Source organism: Nipponia nippon, unplaced genomic scaffold, assembly GCF_047370975.1.
Source record: "Nipponia nippon isolate SJK-2023a ecotype South Korea unplaced genomic scaffold, ASM4737097v1 scaffold_1, whole genome shotgun sequence".
Lineage (NCBI taxonomy): Eukaryota > Metazoa > Chordata > Aves > Pelecaniformes > Threskiornithidae > Nipponia > Nipponia nippon.
The window spans coordinates 42,695,548-42,720,840 of record NW_028262290.1 but is presented as its reverse complement, the minus strand read 5'-3'; the positions used below and the strand labels follow the sequence as shown (position 1 = coordinate 42,720,840).

Sequence of the window (25,293 nt, the reverse complement as noted above, 5' to 3'; positions counted from 1 at the left end):
CAGAAGAGGATATGCAAGTATCTTAGCTAGACAGAGCCTCTTTGTCTGACCCTGGAAACAGCAGAGCAAGGCTGAACATTTAAAAGTTAGCAGAAGAAAACTACTGTTGAAAACACAGTTCAAGTAATATGTCCTCAGCAAGGGACCAGGTCAATGTGCCCTCAGGTTACATTTCCAAAACTATTTAGTCTTCACAGTGCAAAAACTGTAGTCAGTCGTCTTTGGCAGGAAATGCTTGAGACACTGAATCCATTTTTGTCTCTGCGCAAGCCACAGCAGCATCTGCTTCTAAAGAAGTGCAATTGCTAATTGTGAAGTGGTATAAAGCAGGGGTAGAAATCAGGACATTAATGTTACATTAGGACATTGTTGCTAGATGCTAGCCTTAGAACAATAATTATATTTTAACGCCCAGTTATGAGATTTATGGTAAAAACAATGAAAAAATTAGAAGCACCTAAATCCTAGGTAAATAAGGCATTTAGGATATGCCAGTCAGACTTTTCTAGAAAATATCAACCCTGATATTAGCGGCAACCATCTGCCCACCCTTAATCAGACCAAGCAATGTAAGATAGCCTTTTCCACTTGCTTCATACAGTGAGCTGCACAAGTCCTTCATACTTGTAGTGCAGAGCTCTTCCACAAAGTGTAAAGACTTGGATATCAAGAAGAAAGCACTGTGAGGTTGATGCAGCCTGAGATCTGCATAATTGTGTAATCCCTAACTACACTGCAAGAGGAGGAAGAGTGACTGGTGATGGTCAGTGTTATACTCTGAAGTTTAAAAGAGCTTTCCAAATTGAATCGGAACTGGCACTGAGGATTCAATGTAAGTGTTTATTCTGAGCTGTAGTAGGGGTCTTATGGCAAACTTATTTTTAAATGTAGAGATCTTGGCCCATAGGATTTCATGCGAAGTGCTTTGATGTCTGATTCCCACTGATATCAAGGGGGTTAAGTACCTAAATACTGACAAAGATCCAAGTTTAAGTTACTTTTGAAACTGCAACCAGGACTTTTCACAAATTTCAACTAAAATATTTCTTATGATGGATTTAACATGACTCAAATCCTGCTGTGTTACGTACTGCCTTTGCACCGTGTCATACCATGGGTCACCATTCAGAAAACAAAAGTAAACGGTTTTACCCCTAAGGTGAAAAGTTGGCAAGTACAGTCAGCACAAAAAAGAGAACTGTATTAAGAAACAGCTCTTTATGTTCCTTTGCAGTACCCTTTTCCTCCCATGTGACTGTGCCTGTACTGAAAGCAGTTCTGGAGAGCCTTATTTTTCCTCATAGAAAGAATCACGGGTGATTTCTAGTTGCTTACAATCCATTAAACCTTTGCTCCACTTTCTTTCCTCCCTCCCTCACCCTCTTCTCTCGCAAACCTTTAGCTTAGGTGGTTTTCTGAGGCTTTGATGCTTTGTAAGTGAGGGAAGAGCCTTGCATTGCTTGGCAGGCTGACCTATTTCACAAGCACAGGCAATCACTCCCACCACAGAGCAGCCCTTAATTCACAGCCAGGGACTGCAGGAGAGCTCTCCAGTGTGCGACGATGCTCTGGAAGGCGAGTAGCTGTTCCCTCCCATGCAAAGAGCATGGCCCTGGGAAAGGCGACGTGGCCGCACTCCTCCAAAGCTCATCAGCTGAATCAATAGTCCTTTAAAACTGTTGGCAGGAAAGGCAAATGACAGCCACCTTCAAGCTGCTTTAATTTATACCGGGTTATCGTATTGGCAAACTCCCTCGTTCCACTCTCCAGCTGCTCTGAGGGCTGAGGACTTCTATTTCCTGTGACAAATATGTGTGATTATTTAAGCATTTGTCCTCAGGGGTGCAAAGGGTGCTTTGATTAATCTCATCCCAGGAAACAAAAAATGAGCAAGCTAATTATATTAACAATTTATTTAATTAATTGGCATTTTAGCCAAGGTATGTGGTGTTTGCCTTTTGGGGTGTAAAGATGTCCTGTGCTGTGCTGTGCTGTGGATGCCTGCTGCCTGCAGCCCACCTGGATTGGCATCCCATTTTTCCTCAGTTCTGTTATCATGCATGCCTTACAAAGTCATTTATTATACAAATTGGCTACTTCAATTCCTTTTTCTGGATGGTATTTGCATTTTTAAAATGCATTGTGGGGTGTTCGCTTATTAGTCAGTTTTCTTTAGCTGTCAGTCAAAATGACTGCATGACTTGATTCCCTGCTGGTTAAAAAAAATTTAACAGAGAAGCTGCCAGTCAAGTTTACCAAACAGTCCAACAATAGAGAAACTGCAAGCCCAGAATATTCTCCAGTTTCTGTAATTATACACTGTGCAAAGTAATAATTGTATGATAGGCTGGCATTCAGTATGTGAGCTTAAGTGCTCACATTATAGACTTCTATTTTGAGGACATTGTTACCATGCAGTAATAATTCTGTTCAGGTTGGTGATATCTAGTGTACATTAGCTTTTACAGAGTTAGGAAAATTTGTTAATATGCTACTTACAAATATGCCAATAAAATTGCTGCTTGATTTCTGTTCTAAAAATGGAAGAGACTTTTTTTAAAGACAAGTAGCAAATCTTTGCCTCCATTCATCTTGAATATTTCAGAAAATATGGATTTAAGCCAATATCTTTATTTAGCCTGTGCTGCTATTAAATTGCTATTTAAACAGGAGAATATACACCCTATGGCAACAAGTACAGAAGTACCAGATGTGACTGTGCTGGAATGTGCCATCGGCCAGAAATAATAAATTCAAGTCACAGTGTTTGATTGAATAATTGTGCTAAGTATATCAGAGAAGACATTTTCAAAAGGCTCATAAGGATTTAGCAAACCAAATTCCGTTAATGATCCACAGAATTTGTGCTCATAAATACCAGGTCCTCAAGTTCCTTTCAGATGAGGAAAACTATTGAAATTTTACACTTCTGTAAAACTAATCTAAGAAGAATTAGTTCATCTAACAGTTATTGCCAGTGAATTAGCATGAAACCCGTTAGAAGTTTGTTTGCACAAATGTGAAGTTTTGAATAAATCTATCACTGCTGTGATAATCTTGTGAATGGCATGTAAAGTTGGAAAAGCTCAAGAAAATTTCTCTCTTACTCACCCAAAGGCGTGCCAGTGTTTGTGGCAGGCATGCTCAGCATGCTCAAAAGACAGTGGTTAAACACTTCCTCGGGTGAGCACAGGCACAGAACTTCACCTGCAGTTGTAAGAAGATAAACTAAGTACTTCTTGATCTGGGATGTAGAAAGCTGGTAAGTTGATAAGATGGTTTTATTTACATAGCTCTTGAGAACAGCTAATCGTGGTTGTTCTGAATTGTAATTGTTCTAGCCACATGCTTGTATGAAGGAAATCCCTGTCACTGCCCAGTATTGTTGAAGGTTAATGTGAAAACATTTTCTCCTTGTCGCTTTGAGCTATTTTCAAAGCCCAGTTGCTTTTGGTAGATTGAGTGGAACTCAACTGGCTTCCCAAATATACAAGTTGTTTATTTTTTCGGTAACCTGAACACTTAGGAAATAAATTTCCAGAGATCCAACTCTATGCTGATAAGCTAGTTTTTGCAGTGCAGGCACAGATTGTAATGCTGGCTCATGGACAAGGGTGCTCGAGACCACTGATAAGCACAGTACCAATGCAGACAGCTAATTTGTTGTTTGAGTTTGGCCAAGGAGTCTGCTGCAAAGTGGTACTGAGGTGCCACTGAAGGCATGTTCTTTGTGGCTAGGGGAATAGACTGTGCTTTAAAACTCCTGGGTTCCTCCTCTTGAAAAGGCTTTGTACGGTGATATTTCAGGCAAATCATTCCGTTCCTCTTTCCCTGGTTCATCCGTTGGGAAAACGGATGTCATACCGACATTCTTCATGAGCTATTTTAAGAATAATGTAATGACTGTAGAGAATATGAAAATATTTTGAGAAAAGGTGTTAGATCTGCAAAGCATTGTTAAAATGTTCCATTCACAGGAATAGGCACATTCTGGGAGCTAATACGTTGCTCAGCTTGAAGAGCTTAGAGGAATACAATGGAGCTATAAGGGGAAATTTTGTCACCTTTTCAGCATGGATAAAGGAGAGGAAATCTTATACTGGGGACAGAAATAATGTGTTTTACTAACTGAATATTGGCAGACACGTCTTTTGCACGAACATCACTCACATTTCCTATAAGCCTTTGAGATACACAGTTTATGAACTCTTGCAATTGCACTGAGAATAGGGTGTATTGAGATCATGCCTATAACTTTATCTATTTTAATGTTAAATTATGAATTTAGGGAACTAGATACTCTGTGAATAGCATAAATTATTTTAATGCAGACAGAAATACAATGTGACAGCAAATAATTACAAACATATTCCTGCATTCTATGGAACTTTACCTTGATTACTTGACTATTGTATTCAGGTTTTTCTCACCTCATTATGAGAAAGAGAGGTAATAAAAATGAATAGAGGCACAGGGCAGGAGTTATTCTGATGACATAATTCAGCAAGTAGCGGTAGTCAGAACAGAAGAAAGTGAACTGAAATGCCCTAGATAATGAGGGCTGCTTTGGAAAAAGTAAGAAGCAGTGAATACCCTTGCTCACTTGGTAGTTGCTCACACAAGCAGACCTTTGTCTTCAGTACGACATTTCATATTAAAATACGAAGTAGTTAATAAAACTAACACTTTCTTTAAAATTAACAAGAATATTAATTTCCTATGGAATTCATTGCTGTAGGAGAATCTTTTTTTTTTAAAAAGCACCACAGTTGTTTAAGAGGATTTTGAAAGAACTGGCTGTTCAAGGAAAGCAGAAGAGCTGACTTGGGGGGAAGGCCTGAAGAACAACAAATAGGTACAACCTGTCTGTGACTACATACAGGCTGGACACCAGAGCAGTGAGTTGGTGGGACAGCCTGCAGCTGAGAGAAGTGAGCACGAGATGGCAGCTGTCTAGGTTTTATGGTGGACCACCACACTTTCCTTTACCAGACAGCTATGGTCTCAATGCCCCAGTCATCAAGGGGTTATATCTAAAAGCAGAGGCCTGGGCACCTTGTCCCAGTGCTGGGACAGCCATGGGGATTGTGGAGACATCAGGTGAGATGGGCATGGGAAGGAAGGAGGCAGGGCTGGGGGTTCAGAGCACCTCTACAGAAAACAAATATAGGAGCTGGGAAACCTGTGGAAAAGCAAGAAATATGAGGGGCATTGGGAAACGAGTAGTTTGAAAACCTTGCAGATGAGGTGACAAAGAGGAAAGGGAAGTGTCTCAGGGAACATGTGGGAGTCAGGTGACGCTGAAGACTTTTAGGGGCAGAAACACTGGAAGCAAAAGATGAAGAACCGAAACAGATGAGATGTTTAAGCTATGGCAGTTATTTTGCGAAAGGACAAGGAAGCACTGAGTATCTGAAAAAGCATAAATTGACTCACACTCTTGCACCTCGATAGATCTTACTTTTCAAAAACAGAATAAGGAAAATCTAAGTAAGTTTGTGCTCATATATTGTTCTAATCCTAAACAAAACAAAGTCGTTCTCTGTCACCTGCCTCCCAAATCAGGTTAAGATGAAAGAAAATAATAATATTAATAATTTAAGTATACGAGGTTATTGCAAGAGTGTTGCATTTATTCCTAAACTAGTATCAATGTCCATAATGTGTTGCTCCAAAACAGTCAGGAATACTAAGAGAAAAATGTTAACTTCATTAGGGTATAACTAGGCCATAAAGTGCTTAGAGTTCAAATTAAATACTAATATCTCAAAATATAGCTTATTTTGATATCCTAACATTAAAACTTGTAGAGACAATCTACATGCGTACCAAATGGATTTCTGATTAGTGTGAAATATTTTTTTCGTACCAGTGCCTTAGTGTTTGGGGAAAGTTATTTTGCATTTGCTCTAATAAGAACTGCAATTATAAAAAAAGCTTTTGCTTATTTACTTCATCTCTCTGTGGAAGATCATTTACTCAAATAGATCATGACACTTTTTTTTGCTATAATGGGGAATGTGAACTCTTTGAAGCATATTTCCATATTACCTTTCAAATCTTGAAATGTGATTTTTTTTGTCATGCTATTGGTTTTGATTCTTTGTTTGTTAGTGTATTTGTGGCATGGCTCAGAGAGCTCTCTATGAACCCTGTTTTCTAAAGAATAGCTATGTTTTTAATTGACTGAGAGGGACGAGTTACCTAAATGTGGTAGTAGCAGGGATAAGCTTTTTTTTCTGCAGGCTGAATGAAGAGTCATTCACTGTTGTACATTGAAACAACTACCGAAGTTGAAGGGAAATAGCATATTCCTCACCCCCCCACAATCGTGTGTGCTCTATCCTGTTTCCTCTTCAGACCAGGATGGACCAGATTAAGGTCATCTCCAGTTAAGGTGGACCAGAGTGGAAGCATTTTGTTGGTGTGGTGTATTCACCCATGGGCTTAGAGCTGCTGCTTCTGAGCTTTTATCAGTTGTTGCTACTGCTCCTGCTGTTGAGAAAAGACTGGATTTTTGTATCAGTGTTTAGTGTTGTTAGGTTACTATGTAGACTGAATGCTTTGTTATTGTTATTCTGTTTGCAAAAATGTGCCAGTGATGTGAATTGATAACTTCTTGATCATCTTCAGTGTCAGAAAAAATACCTTGCTAATCTGCTGTCACACCATATCAACAAGCCAATAAATCAAATAAATATTAGGTATGCACCTGACTGCCATTTTCCTCTTTGTGTCTGCAGAGAACCTGATTTAAAGTCACACTGTTGTAAAACTAATACCCTTTTTTTTTGCTCTTTGAGGTAGATGCTCAGTAATCTCTAAAACATAATCTGAGTCTTTGAGTTCCAGTTATGGGGCCCTCATTGTGTTCTATTTCCAGCCTGAACTATACTGTTTCCAGCTTGGAGGACCCTGTTGTAGATGTCTACAGACATGGAAACATTAATTTTTAACAAAATATTGGAGAAGCAGGTGAATTCCAGAAAAGCAGAATGCCTATTAATATAATTTCATAGGTTCTTCAAGTAGCAAAAATAATGAAGGCTTATTTCCTACTGGCTTCCTTCTATCCCTACTGTAGGAATAAATATGTAATGTCCTCATTTCACACAGTGAGGCTGCTCCTACCTTGTCCTTAACCATTCCCCTTAGAATATCTCCAGTTTTTCCTCAGATCCCCTGGATTGCTACACTGTAGTGTTCACTCCCTGCCTTGTTCCCAGTTCTCTCTCATGACTCTGGGTTTGGATGGGTAAGAGGCAATATCTGCTGGGGTTAGCTCAAAGTTATATCTATGTGGATTTGCTAGCTGCCAGGAACATATTTGTTCACTTACTAATTGGTCCCTGGCTCTTGGAATAAAAATGCCTGAAGGCAAAAAATGCCTGAAATTCAGGCATAAAAATGCCTGAAGTCTGCTTTCCTTTCAGTGGGAACACTTCTTTGGACCCCTCTTTAGCTGCTGTTTTCCCTGAACTTTACAGAACTTCGTATCTTTGAGAGGTATATTTCTATGTCAAGTTCTGTTGAAATCACTTGATCATTCTTAAAAATTACCATGGAGCAGACTGAAGTGCAGATGCGTAAAGAAACAAGTCTTAAAATGATAAAAGATAAGGTGCACAGAGCTAAAAAATAAGTATAGATTAGTCTGACATTAATTCAGTATAATAGAAAGGTTAACTGTGTACTCAGCTAACAAAAAATTAGAGTCTAGATAGCAGAATTCTGCAAACAATTGTTTCATGAAGGTGAGGTCTTGTTACTCAGACCTGTTATTGACAAGCTTATAAGTTAGAATGATGACAGCAACTATGAGTAACGTGTTGGTTTTTTTTTCTAAGTTCATGTGACTTAAAATCATATGAGATCTTGAAGTAGAAGTGAGTAGGGCTCACATTAAGTGAACTAAAAGCTGTCTTCTAGATGGATATGAAAATTAGGAATGAATGAGTGAGGAAATGCTTAGCAGCACCTACCAAACACTTGTCCTTGCTCTCATCTTGTTTGATAGAGTTATGAATGATGATCTATAATATTTGCTGGCTGGGTTTCCAGTGACTGGTTAAGTTTCCCCAGGCTTTGCACAGAGATGTGCAGGTAGTTAATAGTGCGTCGGACAGGTTACCATCACAGGTTGATCTGAATCATTTGGTCAAAATTATCACATCCAACTAATTATGTGTTAATACAGAAAAGTGTATTTGGGAATCCGAAACAGAGACTACACCTATAGAATGGGAAAATCTCTGTCTCAAAAAAACAGTAATTCAGAAGATGGCACAGCAGTCAGCAGAGAGAAGAGGTTTTTTGTGGGATCTCAGTGTCAAGTTGTGGCTTCGAGCCTTATTTTGACCCATGGCTGTAGAAGGAAGATGTGCAGTAGACACAGACTGCTGTGAACACCACCAGTAAGACCACTGTTAAAAGCCTGTGTCCTGTTCTGTGACTCACACCTCCTGGAGGATGGAGCTACTGAGGAAAATTCAAAGGAGGGGAACAAAACAGTCCCAGAGGCCATCAATCAACCGTTTGGATATAAGACTGTAAGGGACTGATCAGCCCAGAATATTGGGGAAAGGTTGAAGAAATAATTCGATCATGCTCTATGGGTACTTGTACATGAAAAAAATGTTTGATAGCAGGAGCCAGGGAAGCTTTTTCAATCTTCTAGACAAGCACCAGAAATTGATATTAGATTAATGTAATCTTGCCATGAGGTGCAGTTTTTTGGCACCAACCACATATAAATATTGAAAAAGCTTTTCAGAGGAAATGTTGAGTCATTATTTTTCTTGGAGTCTTCAAATTGTGCCAGTTTATCTGTCTGTATGTAGTATATAAATCTAAACATACTGTACTTATAAAGTGTAGACAGATACATAATATTTACCCATGTATATCATGTGGACATATTCTAGATATATCAGAGATAGGTAGAGATACAGTTGTAGATCTTCCTTACTGATAATGAATGGCTTTATAACTAATATTGAAGACAAAGATATAAACATGACACCTAAAATAATCCAAAGCTGGGCATGAGGTAGAACCAGAATTAATCTCCAGACTTCCCAGAATATGCTGAGTATTCTTCAAATCGGTTAGTTAGACTTTGCTTCAATTTACATTATCTGCACAGTAGGTGAAAATATGGATTTTCTTTTGGGAGGGGGGAGAGGAGGTTAGTGATTGCTTTTCCACTATCAGAAACATAAGTCTATTTAATGAATTATTGTGAAAATGTCTTTGAAGTTTTTCAAACTGAAAGAAACAGAACAAAGAGTGAGAACTGTAATATTTCAGCTTGATCCAGAGGAAACTTACATAGCATCATGTACCAGACAAAGCTAACAGCTCCAGTTTTCCCTCTGCTAAGAGGGATTGCACAAATGCTAAATCGATTTCCTTTTCAGAGTGATACTAATTGCCTTTTGTCCCTGAGCACCATATCAGGCATTATCCTCAGCATCTCTTCAGAGCTGAAAAGCTTAGAGAAGCTTAAAAGGCAAACACAGAAAAATGCTATATATATAAAATATTTCTTAGACAAATTGTGTCAAATAAGGTACTAACTTCAGAATGACTTTAATGTGCAAGTAGGAGAAATATCAGTTGCTTAATGAGGCTGAAATTTATCCCCTTTCAGAAAGCCAATACGAGCCTATGAACCACTGAAAGCCAATCCTAAACTTATGGCTTAAGGAGATTGAAAGGGAGTAATGGCCCCATGCTATCTTTCTGCATGGAGTCAGTGTTTTGTTACCAGTGACCTGGTCCCATGCTATTGATTTGTAATAAGACTTAGTATAAGGTATTTGGGATATTTTTCATGCCAAAGCATGTCTTGGTTTCTAGCCTTCCGTGTGTTGGATGCTGGCCACTGCTAGTGCAATATCCAAAAAATAAAATAAATCTCTGGTGTATTTGAAATATTGATTTAGCCCTTCCTCTTCCAAATCCTCAACACACATTTCTAGAGCTAGTGTGATACTGCTATGTGTGTTTTATGATATTCAGTATCTCTTGAAAAAAAATACTTAGAAGAAATAGTTTGCATCTGCCAGATATTATTTCTGATATGTTCCACCATATTGCAGCCAGTATGGTCATTTCAGGATGTTTTGCTTGTGGGATGCTGGTGGAAAACACCAGCTTGGTTGATAATAAGAATGTATATCTTTCACCAGCTCATTTCAGGCTTAGGAAAATTGTCTTCAGATATTTAAAATTTGTTTTAAAGTTGCTTTGTCCATGCTCTTGACATTTCTATGGATATTTATTTAGCCACGCAGATGATTAAGAGTTCACATCTCCTTCTCTTCCAGCATTTAGTCTTTACATAACTGGACACACGTATGTTCTATTAATTTAAAAACAACTACTTGGAAATACAATTAACCATCAAGTGTTCTTTGTAGATCATACCCTGATCTCTATAGTACCATTGCATATTGAGAAGAAAAGACAGACATACAAAAACTATTATTGTAGTAACTTTCCAGTCCTCCCAGGTATTAGGTGCATTCTGCTCCCACATCATCTATCTAAATCTCAGGAATTTATGTGGCAGCTTTGATATTCTCAGACATCCATTCTTTGAGGTGTCCGGTGCCTTATAGGGTCTTAGCAGGTAGCAGGACACATTTCAGAGGAAGGAGGGTTTACAGAAGTTTGAGGTATGTTTCCATGTATCCCTGTGCAAGGAAGTCTTTTTCTTGAATAGTCCTCGAAGGAGCAGATACAGCCTGGCTGCTGAAGCCTGAAAGTTGCTTTTTAATGACCACATGTATGGTTTGTGCATGCAAAAATATATTGCAGTGAGATCATTGGATATGGTGGGTTGACCTTGGATTGCAGCCAGACGCCCACCTAGCTGCTCACTTACTCCCCCTCCTCAACAGCAGAGGGGGAGAAAATAGGATGAAAAACTATGTAGGCTGGGGCAAAGACAGGGAGATCCCTTACCAGTTGCCATCATGGGCAAAACAGACTTGACTTGTGGAAAATTAATTTAATTTATTGCCAGTTAATATAGATGTGGATAGTGAGAAACTAAAGACCAATTAAAACAACACCTTCCCCCCGCATCTTCATTTTACCAGCCTCAACTTCACTCCTTCATTCCTGACCCTTCTGCCTCCTCCCCCTGAGTGGCATGGGGTGATGGGGAATGAGGGGTTGCAGTCAGTCCATAACACTTTGTCTCTCCTGCTCCTTTCTCCTCATGCTTTTCCTCTGCTCCAGCATGGGGTCCCTCCCACGGGATACAGTTCCTTCAGGATAAACCTGCTCCAGTGTGGGCTTTCCACAGGCTGCAGTTTTCCTTCACAAAATATCCGCGGGCTGCAAGGTGGATATCTGCTCCACCATGGTCCTTCACAGGCTGCAGGGAAATATCTGCTCCACCATGGTCCTCTCCCACGGGCGCCTGGAGCACCTCCTCCTCCTCCTCCTTCTCTCACCCTGGTGCTTATACTGCTGTTCTCCCTTTCTTCTTCCCCCCACTCCTCTGCCTATCGGGCATTTTTGCCCTTTCTTAAATCTGTTTTCCCAGAGGCACTGCCATCTTGGCTGACGGGCTCAACTGGGTCCTGCAGTGGCTCAGCTGGAGCTGGCTGGAACCAGCTGGAACCGGCTGGAACTGGCTGTGTCCAGCTGTGTCCAGCACTGGGCAGTCCCTGACCTCTCCTCACGGAGGCCACCCTGCGTGTCCGCCTGCCCGCTGCCTTTAGAAAACAGTTTTATGCAGAATTGATAAGGAAACCAATACTGTTTCTAGCACCACCATGTTTTCACTTTAACGGATTAGTTTCCAAATCATGTACTGTTTTACTTCTGGCTTTTGTATTGTTGCTTTGAGAGCTGTTATTCTGAAGTTTTACTTTCCTGCCAACTTCTGATGTACGGGCTCACTGCATACCCGCAGCGGCCCCGAGCCAGCCGCCAGGGTCTGGCAGGCCACTGCCCTGTGGACTGGGAAGGACAGCATACAGACCTTGGGACGGGTGACCACAGTGACTATGGGAAAGAAACAAATACTAATACTAATTTTCTCCCTATTCATGCTCGTACACTGCTGTTGACTAAGTATAATGTCTTTTTTAAAAAAAATATTTACATATTCCTAAAGAAAAGATATATTTTGTTTTCATAAAAGACTGAAATCATCTAAATGGCATTTACTGTGTACATCTTTTTTTTTTTTTTTCACTTGATGAATATTTTCCCAAAGTGTTTCCAATAAAAGAATTCCAGTTGATCTTGTTAGCAGCCATGGAGTGAAAATCTGTGTGGCTGGTTCCTCCGAATCAGTGTAATATACCACGAGAAACTTTGTCCAGAAGTTGCATAAGCAAAAGCATATAAAAGCTTAACAGAAAAATAAAGGTAAAATCACAGAAATGTGGATTGACAGAAAGGCGTTTCCTCAAAACTTATGTTTTAACAGGATTTTTTATATGTGTCTAGTAGACTACATCTTTTTCTCTTTCTCCTGTTGGGCAGCAGGGAGAAGTGCTACTGCTTCTGCCATTGACTTTATGGAAGGCGTCCATATGTGCAGTGCATTGAACCAAGCAGTGCAGGTGGAGCCTTCTCCCGTAGATGGTGCCCTGTCTTTAGCTTAGCATTGTGTTACCATGATGTTGTTTCTCCTCAAGAGGTAATGGCAGGGGTTTTGTTCTGCTTGGGGTTGCTGCAGTCTCCAGATAATCCCTTGATTACTATAAGCTACTTGCAGCAGTCTCAAGACATCAAAAGCACTTTTTGCCAAAAAGAAATGTACAAATCATGGAAATGAGCCTGGAGTCAGTGAGCGTGTTTATGCTGCACATACTTTACTGGAATATAAAGATACCAAATTACCCAACAGGCATGGAGTCTAGCTGTGAAAGTACAGAAGTCTAAGCTTAGCTTCCTAACAGGAGAAATGATCTCATGCTGTCTTGCTAAGCCTGACAGCATACAGACTGCATGACATACATGAGTACCTGATGGTTGTCACTGCCTGTGAAGGACTGGACTTGATTAATAGCTAATAAGGACTCCTGAATTGTAATTTATAAATATAACACACCTTTAGTAGAACAAGAAACTAACAAATACTAGGAAAATGTACTTTTGAGGGAGGAGAAGAGGTCACTGGCATGCTCACTCAGCTAGTAACTGGCCTTAGCTAGCATATTCTGACAGTGTGACTTCAGTTCAACTATCTTAAAGGGTCAGTTACTTTTACAGATTGATGAGAAGGTAGCAGAGCTTTTGGTTGTTGTGACCCAAAACCCTTTCATCATTATCTGTCTGTGGAGAAAGAGAGGCCTGAATTATTGTCTCTTGAAAGACAGGAGAGGTCCAACTTTCATGGTTCTTGTGGTCCCTGCATGCTAACTTGACTTTCTTTATCTGTAGTAGATTTTATGCATCGTTTCCAAAAGAACTCCTGAGACACTAACAAGAAAATTTGGGTAAAAGACTTAATTTGGATTTGGGGGAGAGGCAAAGGGAAACTGTTCTTGATGTTAGCTTGAAATAAAATTATGACCATCATTCAGCTGTAGACCTGTTTAAAGCTATGACCAGGATTGCTGCTCAGCAGAAGCATCTCAACAGTATGTCTAACAGATTTGCTAAGGTGGATATGACCTTGAGTGCAGCAAGAGGCAAATCATTAGGCAGGTGTCTGGTACGGACTCTAGAATCTGCTAAAGGTATGTACAATAAGCCAAACTTTTGTCAGTTGACTTTGGTCCTCTACATAGAGTCCAAACCACCACTGGAAAAAAATTTAGCAGCAGGTAAAATGACTAAGGTTGAAAGTAACGTTTAATGTATATAATGTTTCTAGACTTCAAGGGCAAAGGTCAGTTGTGGAGAGCCAAATTAAAGAAACAGCTGGAAGTTGTCTCACCAGAAGTATCCATAGAAAGGAGCTGAAAGTAATCAGGGGAGAAATTGTTCCTATGTATGCTAGCATGTTCTCTAAGCATTATGTAACACTTAGGAGAAGTAATATCAGGCATAAATATGATTTATATTTCAACAAGGAAGAGCTCCTGTCATCCCTTACGCTGCCTTACCCCACCCCAGTACGCAGTGGGAGAAAGTTAAGCCAAATGTTGGCAGATGAGCTGATGAAGCCGTCTATATTGCCTTGAATGTCCCCAGTTGTGAATGCAGCCTGTGGCAAACACTGGAAATACGAACTACTAGAAATGCATCCTCAGACACTATCACTCCCGTGTTTCTGGGTAACGAACACTCTAAGCAAAACTACACAAGTGGAATATTTCAGTAAGGTGTCTTTTCTATCTGGGCACAATCAGATCTAGTGGCCCCTAAGAAAGAAGAAAAAAGTCCCTTTCTGACCTCAAGCAGCTTGTTTCAATTGCATAGAAAGCCTTCGACTATGATTTAGGACAGCTAATGTAAGACAAACTTGCTGATGTGGGAAAATGATAGGTATCTTGGCAACATGCTTATAGAGAATGACCCTGGACAGCAAGGCCACAAGCCTTGGAGTACAGACAGATATGTTAAGATCAGCATGCAGCATATTTTAGGGGTTGGACCTGGCTGCAGACATTAAGCTTCCCTCTTCTGAAAAAAAGAAACGTGCCAGCAAAGACTGTGTCAGCAAGGATCCTTGTACATGAAATGGCCCTGACTATGAAACCTGATGACAGACGCTTAAGGCTGTAAGGACAGATTCCAGTATGGATACTTCAGTACAGTGCTACAGCTTACCCTGGCAGGCTACATCTGCAGTCATCGAGGAAGGAAATAACCCAGGTGAGGGCAAGAGTTCATGTTGTTATCCCTTTAGATAATAGGAAAGCATAGAAAAGTAAGCTTCATCTTTAGGTTTCCTCTCACAGCACTGGCCAGGGAATGAGACCCATGGGCATGAAACACATACTGAGAACCTGGGGACACAGTCCCTGATACAATCAAAAGCTGCCCCTGAAGCATGCAAAGCGTCCTGTGTATTAAACCATGTGTGGAAGCACGGTATATATACCATGTTGTACACTGCCGTACTAGTGTATGGGAATAAAGGAATTAGTGCAGAAACCCATAGACTATTGTCAAGCTGCCTGCAAGGCCTCCACGTGAACATCAAGCTTGTGGCTATACTTGCAGAGCAGTATGGCAGAAGCTGTGTAAATATAGCAAGCCATTTTCTGAAGCTGGAGGGATGCAGTCATGATATACTGTTTCCTACAGGGTTAAGGCCTTAAGGAGGACTATTAATGTTAGAGATCCTTGGCTTTGGTTCAGAAAAGCACCTGGAAGCTTGGATACATATAATGTCACTTCTCCAGCTGGGTAGGAAGCTCGTAAAAATAGGCTTTCTTAAAAAATATTTCATGGTCCCAGATCCCAGGCAATGTTGTCATGCCCAGATGTCCTGCTGTGTTTGGCATTCCTGCTTTTACATGAATTTACTCCTGGAAATTATGAGATTAGTATAATTTTAAAAAGGAGACAGAAGCCTTGGCAGGAGTTTGATTTCTGAAATCAGGTTGAATGTCAAGGAGCACTTTCTCTGATCAGTTCATTCATTTGTAGGATTTTCAGCTGAACTGAGGTGTTCTGTACTTATTTTAGGATTTATGGACTGATATGATTAGAAAAGAAGTAGTTTATGAACCTGAATATGCCTTTCCTCTCTCAAGTACAAATCAGGAGTAAGATAAAATTGGTGTGAGAATGAGACCCATATTTTTTTCAGTTACACCCCAGTCTAAAGATTATATTGTGGGAGTGGGAGAAAAATACAAACTAGCAAATCATATATGCTGCTTAGACATTGAATTGCTTTCCTCAAAGTTAAATAAATTGTGCACATTTGGGAGAATGATAATGCAAAGGTAGAGATGTCAGCAGGATACAATTAAGTTGTGAATTGCCAAGCAGAGATGGAATATGGAAAACCCTTATCTGTTGTGAGCAATTCTGTTTGGATTACTCATGACATTTCAGTTAGATTTCTTACAAATACAGTTGAGGAGAACCTCCTTGACTGTCCTGTAGCTGTTTGAGCTTGCTTCCCTGAAATAATATTACATTTGTGAATGTATCCATCTCTGTATACATTCTCTTTTCCCTTATAGATGTTTGCTTTCACTTGTGAAAGTCATGTTCCTGGTTTTTTATGTTGTCTTTAATGAGCTGTAGCTCGTTGCATTACGTATTATATTCAAAGTACCAGTACAGACATGCCACGCTCTATGAAATGCAAGAACATCTCTTATATATGGAGAAACGAATCATTTCCAGGGAAGGAAGTTAAAATTGTAATTCAATCAAGGCAATTCTGTTCTTTGTGTTCAGACAGGAAGTGTACTGTCTTAAGGACATCCGAATCTCCTCTGTAATTACAAATTTGTCATTCCTCTATACAAATAATATAATTAAGTAATGCAAATTGCTAACAGAATAAAAGAGGTTAAATTGTCTTTTTCACTCAAAACAGATTCTAATTAGTTCCTGCCAGAAAGTTGTCCTGATACAATGCATTATTGGCTAGTCTCACTATTGAGGTCATTGTCGATGGGCTAAGCTACAAAGGCTGGAGGTGGGTAGGTACACTCCTGACTAATTGCTATTCAGAGTTTTTCAGGTGTCCATTTTAGAAACAAACAAAAGCATCCTTTGCCTGATGCAATATGTGAAGTGATCTTTTTCCTGTGCAAAGCCTGCATTTCTTTACTCTTCAGGACAGAATTTTAGAGACCGAATCATATACTGCAGAAAAAATTTGAAGGTTCAGCTTTAGAAAAGGAAGAAAGAGGAATACGCTTTCATGTTTCCTAAGGCCATTTTACAGAATTCCTGCTTTCCTGGACTTTTAACAGTCCGTAACAGATGAACATATAGTTTCTTGAGTATATATTCACTGAGAATGGCTAGTTAATCTTAATTGCCAAGGTCAAGAGCCCAAATACAAGACTCTGATATACAAGGCTGTCAAATACACCAGAAAGCTGCTGCGGCGCCCGAAGAGTCAGCACGGAGGCTGCAGCTGAGCAAGCGGAAAAGCTGGTGCTTGTTCTTCATGAACAGTGGCTCCACGGATCACAGTCCAATCTTCTCTGTTCATTTCTGAAAGGCAAATAAGCCTTTCTGACTGCAGAAGTTAAACCACCTGCACTGTTACAATTTGTTTTCCATAAGGTCTATAGGACATTCTGTTCTTTTTTCCTGGTGCCGTGTTAATGCCTTTAAAGTTTTGTTTTGCTAGTAACAGAAATTTATTTTAGTTCTTCTTTTGAAATACAGATAAAGAGGTTTCTATGAACACATACTCAGCAAATGCATCGTTATGTTCTAATTAATGAATTATCCATTCAGTGCTACAATAATTCACTTTATCTCTAACCATTGCCAGTGAATTATTTATATAGTGACATTTGTTTATTAGCAAACTGCCATTTGCATCACTTTTACATTATTGCTCTCATTATTAATTATACTTTTAATAATTCTTTAGTGCTTGGTCTCATCAGTAAAGAAAAATGGATAGTGCCCATGAAGCGTTTAGCTCTATCTTAATTCTATATCCCTAACACCACTGACAATAGCACAAGAGTAGATACATAGACTTTAACTGGCAGTTCTTCCCTTTTGTACATTTCCTTGTCTCCAATATATGCCAGGATCCCTGAGTTTGTTCTGTAAAAGCAAAGGATGTTTCCGTATTAATGACTATTTAAATAACAGAATTACATTGCTATTGTACTTGTTTCTTTCTGTCCCAGACAATGACTATGAATTAATTAGCATTACAACATTGGAAATTCCTATGAATTTTAACATTTTATTTGGAACAGTCTGTGTGCATTATTGAATGATTTTACACCTTCTAATGCAAAACTGATGATATCTCTACAAACCTCTAGGGGAGCGTGTGAGGTCATTAAAGTTAAATTTGCAAAGAAAATACATGGATTTCTCTCTCACATTATTCTTTCCTGTGCTGATAATGCTATTTTTGAGCTCTTGCTCAGAGTGGCTCATTTGTATTGAAAGATTCTCTTATCCTTTATCCTGTTCATCTACCTTTCCAAACTTTTCATTTCATAAGGGAAATGAACTGTGGTTTTTTCAATACTTAAAATATTCTTACAGGAAAACGAGAACATAGGTTTTCAGCTGTTAGCATTGTCTCCAGAGATAATGGTCACTGAAAGGCAGCCCAACGTGAAAAGCAAATATACATGTCAGAAATGAAAATAACAATTTATACCACGTCTCCTTCCTGTCTTCATCGCTGATAGTTTGTTCCCTCCGTGAAGGATTCCAGAAGTAACGGTGGTGTTTTGGCATCCAGGCATCTGCATGGGAAGAAAAATGATGAAATTTTATTAAAAATTCTCCCTGGAATCCTAAGTTTGTTCTATATTCTGCTGATTGTTTATTATTATTTTTGTTTTTGAAACAAAGGGTTTTTAAATTCATGGGAGCTCAAAACATAATTAGCACCCTGCCAGTGACTGAGGGAGAAACACTGGCAAACACAATCCCTCCAGAAAGCAATGAATCCCTCCGTACTACTTACTGAGCAAAATCTTAGTGTGTTAAGCCAGGTGGATTGCTTAAATAGACTTTTTTTACTTCAGAATCAGGTATTATATCCATAGCCTAGATTTTTCTGTTTTAAAATAAACTTTTTTTTCAAAAATGAATAGCAACATGTATTTAGGCTTAAATTTACCACTCTGCATTAACAAAATTTGCATAAAACTTATAATATTTAAGTAATATATTCTTGATGGTTAGGTTCTAAAGAAAGCTATTGAACAGGGAAGAAAAATACTATCTATGCATCCAGAACCAAAGGTTGTTGAAATGATTAAACAGCTTTTAACAGCAGACAGAAGAAAGGTTTACTTCATTTCAGTTTGATTTACTTCAATAACTAGTTCAAAGTTAAGGAACTGCTTAGAAGTAGAGTAAGCTGAAGCATCATTATATTTAAATGGCCTATGAATAAATTCTCAGTCTGGGATGCTGAGACTTATGAATTCATTCATTAACTGTATATAAAATTTGCTTTGGTAATAAACCAGTTTTAATTATAAAATGTTTGATACATTTTTCCTCTGTATACAACATATTTATTGCAATTTTATTTACATAATAAATACACTTAGAAGGCTGGGGTTTTGCATTTCAATTGAATTCCCATTTCCATCCAAAGCATCTTGATATGAGTCGTAAGTAAATAAAAATTAATCTTCTAGTAAAGAAGAATTATCATTCATTTCTAATAGAATGCTATGTAAGTGTTAAGCATTTGAATTATTATGCTGAACTATATCACTTCTTAAATGGGAACATAAGGGATTTTTCTGATAGTGTATGGAGGTAACAGATTAGTTTAGAAACTAGATTCAGTTGCAAAGCAACTTTTTTTTTTAAGTTTACCTACCAACAACAATCAAACCCACTGGAGGGCAAAAGAATAATACACAGTCAAAATAAGCCTAAAAAGGTTTTTTAAAAAATTTGGTTTACGGTTTTCATATTTTCAAGTGAATAGGAATTGTTTTCACCAAAAAAGTTTGAAAATCTCATGAGAAATAATTTTATATTGAATTCTTCATGTGAAAAATATTTGACAGGTTTTCCAGAAATATTATATTTCAGGGCCTTATAAATAGGCAGTTCTGTGATATACAGGAGACAGAATGGCTATATGAACATAAAGTCATAACTCCCTACTTTAGGAGCATCTATATTCAGAATTTTAATTCAGTAGAAAATTCCAACATTTCTAAAATTAGTTTAATTTCCAACTGCAAGAAAATAAAGTTTTGACATTTACTGCTTATTAAAATTCTGTTTAAAAGTGGTGGAAATATCAAAACGGGCAATATTTTTCCCTCAGCAAGAGTAAGGCAGTTAGTTTAAACTGTGATGTAACAAGAGTTACATTAATTTATTTTAAAAATGTAGATTTATGCTTACATTGTTATTGATTTAGTTTATATGTATATGATGCTGGTATTTTAATTAGAAAGACTCAGTTGCTTTATATTAGGCTCCTTTAATGACTTATCAAAATTGGAAAATTCATATTCTTTCTTTAAAACAATAACCACAGTGGGTCCTATTAAATCACACAGCTGACAGAGACACCTATTCCCAGCTTGCTCAAAGTTGTAAATTAATGAATTTGTTTCAAACATAGAATTGCAAAATTGCTAGAGAAGCATTTGAGAGTGTAGTTTGCTAACCACTCTTTTTCGTGTGTATCTGTCTAACATGCCAGCGTGCTTATAAGGGGAATGAAATCTCAGCAGTAGAGGTCCATTTCTCAGTGCTGGCTGAGCTAAAGAGAAGTAAGAGATTTTATTATGTGAGTGGTGAAGAGCACATTTAAAGCAACAAGGATCTCACCGGTTTCAACAAAGTGCTGATATACTAATTATGCCTTAACTGTATCTCCTGTTTCCTTCTAGGTCTTACTGCTGCAGCATCTCTTGTATCCCTGGCTTGGGCTTTAGCTTCCTACCAAAAGGCCCTTCGTGACTCCCGTGATGACAAGAAACCCATCAGTTATATGGCTGTTATAATCCAGTTTTGCTGGCATTTCTTCACAATTGCAGCAAGGGTTATTACATTTGCTCTGTTTGCCTCGGTTTTCCAGCTGTACTTTGGGATCTTCATCGTGCTGCACTGGTGCATCATGACCTTCTGGATCGTCCACTGCGAGACAGAGTTTTGCATCACTAAATGGGAGGAGATAGTTTTCGACATGGTTGTTGGGATAATCTATATCTTCAGCTGGTTCAATGTCAAGGAAGGAAGGACACGCTGTAGGCTTTTCATTTACTATTTTGTGATCCTTTTAGAAAACACCGCCTTGAGTGCTCTCTGGTATCTGTACAAGGCCCCACCAATCTCTGATGCATTTGCCATACCAGCACTGTGTGTAGTGTTCAGCAGCTTTTTAACAGGCATTGTTTTTATGCTAATGTACTATGCCTTCTTTCACCCCAACGGACCAAGGTTTGGGCAGTCACCAAGCTGTGCTTGTGAGGACCCTGCCGCTGCCTTCACCCTACCCCCAGAAGTGGCAACAAACACTCTACGGTCCATCTCCAACAACCGGAGTGTCACGAGCGAGCGGGATCAAAAATTCGGGGAGAGGGATGGATGTGTGCCTGTGTTTCAGGTGAGACCCACCGCACCATCCACACCTTCATCCCGGCCACCAAGGATTGAGGAGTCTGTCATTAAAATCGATCTGTTCAGGAACAGGTACCCAGCGTGGGAGAGACACGTGTTGGACAGGAGCCTGAGGAAGGCGATCTTAGCATTTGAATGTTCCCCTGCTCCTCCACGGCTACAGTATAAAGATGATGCCCTTATCCAGGAGCGCTTGGAATATGAAACCACCTTGTAAACAAAACAAAAACACAGCTTGAAGAAGCTGCGACGTGACAGTCCAAATTAAGGGTTGACAGTAGGGCTGTAGGAATAACTAAACTGCGTACTACAAGTAGAGCAGCAAGCTGTAGTGTTCTTAGTCTGGCTATCATCATGATTATCATTTGATCCACTGTGTGCAGTCTGTCTGCAGGACACTGATACAGCAGCATCGCCTGAAAGCCTCAAAAAAAACCCAAACCCTGACCCACACATACAGATCAGTTACTTCAGCCGGGGAAACTCACCCACGACTCCTTGCTGCTATGAAACTCTGACTGCACAGTACTTACAATCAAACCAACAGGAAGGCTCTGACCAGAGCTTTCAACTTTAGCCAGTAGTGCATTTTATTTTAGAAATGAATGATTGATATTTGCAGAATCAATGGCAAAAACAAACAAAAAAAAACTTTTCAAAGATAACAAAACTGTAGCACTCAATGTTGCTGTTACGAAAACTGTTTTCTGGGGAAAAAATAGGAACACAGTAGTCTTCAACACTCCCATAAATCAACCATTCAGGTTAGAATAGGTTTGCAAAATAGTTCTTAATTAAAAAGATACACCATCATGTTTGTAAGGCTGTCAATGGAAAATAAACTAAATTCTGATTAATTGGGTCATAAACACTAATACTACCAGAACTGTTTGTTTTCTGTGGAATTTCAAAGTCTTTTTAAATGCAATTTAAGTTCTTTGTGTTATTTTTAACAGAAATCCTATGCAGCTCACTTCTGGTTTTCAGGAGAAATAAGGAGCTCTAGCACGTAGTGATGTAAATTAAATGATAATCATGATTCAGTGTTCAATTTGCAAAAAAAAAAAATATATATATATGTAAAAGAACAGGGAAGTATAGTTTTCGTATTCTAAACTTTTTGGAGGACCCCATTCAGATATTTCGGAAGAAACTACGAGGAGATGAACACACTGAAACTTCTCTGTTTCAGGACTGAGAATGCATGATTCAGTGTGTGAATGTATGCAGGGGTGACAAGAGACTGTGACATGCCATACCCTTCTAGTGCCAAACATTGTATAACTGCAAGGTTGATATTGCCTGAGGGACAGATAACGAGTGGCACGAGCCCTACCAGAACAAAAAGCAGGAAAGACCAATCAAGTTCTCAACCTGTAGAGACAGCTCTGATTTTTCCCACCCAAGGTGAAAGTGATGTCTTTTAAAGGCTTTCAGCCACCTCTTAGTAAGTATATTCACCGAAGTATAATATAAGCAAGTTATGAGGAAGATCCTCTTCTGCCTGTTCAAGACTTGTGTCCAGATACGTTTAAAAATTACATTGAATCTCTTGTAATAGAGTGCTTTTGCTGCAAGCTTTTGGGTTTTAAATACCTCCCTAAATCTAGTCAGTGATATCCTCCTTTGTGTTAAAAGTATCCCCTGATGGTGCTTTCAGATGCATTAAAGGTGCAAGTCAAAATTTGATAGTATTTTTTTTAAAGCTGGTGCAGAGTGAAAAACTCATGAATTATTTCAATATTTTTGTAAAGTAAAAATATGGTATAAAAAGGTTACTTTTTATAAACCTCAAATCTTTTAATACATTTCATTCTCTTTATAGCTTAGATTTTAAGAATTGGTCCATGAATTTTATCAACTGGCTTCTGCAGGTTGATATAAACCTGATTTTCACACATTATGGATTTGTTTTGCAGTGTAATGCCATATGAAAGCCTACATGGGTACTTTTAGAATACTCTATAAACCGCGGATCCTGCTTCAAATGTAAGTGGCTTGTAAAGACACCAAGCGATTCCATAAGAAACAGTTTGCTATAACTATTTCCATCCATTTTAGGAGAGCGAAGCAGAACTGAAGAGTTACTGTTGTAAATGGCATTGTCAGGATGGAGAAGACCTGATGATTGGTATTGTAACCTTCACTGTCAGGTATATCCAGTGTAGTCACTGCTGTACATGCTGCTGGGTAAATGTCAGTCTTTCCTGTTATTAATATTTGTACTATGAAATGGCCGAGGTTACACAGCCTATGTTTATTTGTATGCGTTCAATTAGCCATTTTTAATGTTGACTTTTTTTATTAGTGAAATGTTCGATACCTGTTGTTCTTTGCTGGGGCAAGTTCCTCAAAACAAAACATCTGTGGAAGTGCAGGAATCTGCAAGTCAGAGGGAACTTTACACAGATCAGAAAACACCCGTGCTTCAAGGGTGTCTTAGGTATTTTCAAATTAAGCAGTGGCCAACTGCCTCTATAATAATTTTTTAAATAAAATAATTCTTTGATAGTCCAAACCTGAAGCCTTGTACAAAGTGATTGCCCTTCCTTCCATGGAGATATAGCTGATTATTCAGAGAAAAGCACTCATATTTTGGCAGAAAATATACCACTGCAAGAACTGATAAAAAAAGATTTTGGGAGCAAGCCCTTTGTCCTCTCAAATTCAGTAGAGCCTTCACTCCAGAATCAAACGCTAACTCGCACAAGGGAAGTGCTGTTTTTCTTTACAAACAAGGCAAATGGTAAGCTTTGTAATCCAAGATGTGAGGGTTTGTTTTGGAAACAGTTCAATGTGTTTGCTGCTGCTTTAACAACTCAGAAATTTTAGCATGAGTGAGGCACAGCGGGCAGCACTCTTGAGCCCTTTGGTCAGGGCTTACAGGATTGAAGAAACGTTGCTTTGTACAGAATTTAAAGGGTTACGGTCTGGAGCAGTGCTTGCATTGCAAGGTTTCTGAAGAAGGTTTGGGGTGAGTTTGTTTGATTTGCTCTTGTTTGGTTTTGGAAGGAAGGACACAGAGGCATTATTTATCCATGTGGTTTTTAAAATCTAGCATTTACTTTCTTTACTCTCCCAGCATTTTTCATTTTTTTCAGTAATGTTTTTAAATTTATCTTAAGTAAACTACTGCAGGGTCTGAGTGCACAGCACCATATGTGGCAGTATGTACATACAGCTTGTCTTCAGAATTTAATCTGGCTGTTTGAGGAAGGGGGAGAAATCATTTTATACCGAGTCAAAATTTGCTCTCCAAAATCTTGCTCTGTTATGCTTGTAATGTCAGTGATACTTGCACTGAGAACAGGATGGCCACTGAAATCTTAACGGTCAGATGACTACATGGACAGTTTCTTAATTTGCTTTGCTGTGAACAGTCGCATTAAAAGCTGTAAGAATTTTTTATAGAAGTTGTCAAGAGTAAACATAGTCCACACTGAAATCCCATGATGGCCTTACGGACAGTTAATAACCAATATGCACTATTCTTTTTACCACAGACAGTTTTAAGATCTATTAATAATGTTCAATTAAGACAGCAATAGCAAAAAAAAGAATTGTAAAAAAAATTAACTTCTGCTTTTGAAATAATGAAAAAATCAGGTCTTTTAAATTTCATTCCAGAATAACACGAAAATGAAAAAGTTCATAATTATATGCTTAAAGAAAAGCAACCACATCTCTTTGTTAGAAGTAAGAGTGATGTAAGCATTGTTCTAATGAATCAAACAAATTTGCCATCAGATTTAACAGTAACTTATCTGGTTAAAGACTTGGTCCTAAAATTTCAAGAGTTGTGGATTTGTATGTTACAGAAAAGACAATTTAAGTAGTATTCACTACTCTAATTAGATAAAGGAGAGGTAATGCATACCCATGTTCATTCAGAAAACATAAAAGAAAATGCAAGATAAACCTTTTGTCTTATTTTAAAAGAAATTTGTTCTATAAAAAGATAAACTTTTTCTAAAAAATGAATTATTTGAAAATATGTGCAATACTTTTTTCATGCAGATTTAATAATGAAAAAACTCGTTTCCACTTCTGTTTATGTCAGTTTAAACACGCTTCCTGTGCTAGAACAATGTG

The 25,293-nt window shown here is 38.6% G+C and overlaps 1 protein-coding gene across 1 annotated transcript in view; it reads left to right on the top strand.

The window, feature by feature from the left end:
• XKR4 (XK related 4) overlaps positions 1–21,990 on the top strand; it is a 235,905-nt gene extending 213,915 nt beyond the window's left edge. The window contains exon 3 of the mRNA XM_087735653.1: positions 20,472–21,990. Coding sequence (XP_087591779.1) covers positions 20,472–21,418 — 947 coding nt within the window. The 3' untranslated portion in view covers positions 21,419–21,990. The remainder of the gene's footprint in view (positions 1–20,471) is intronic.
• Positions 21,991–25,293: the final 3,303 nt, after the last annotated feature.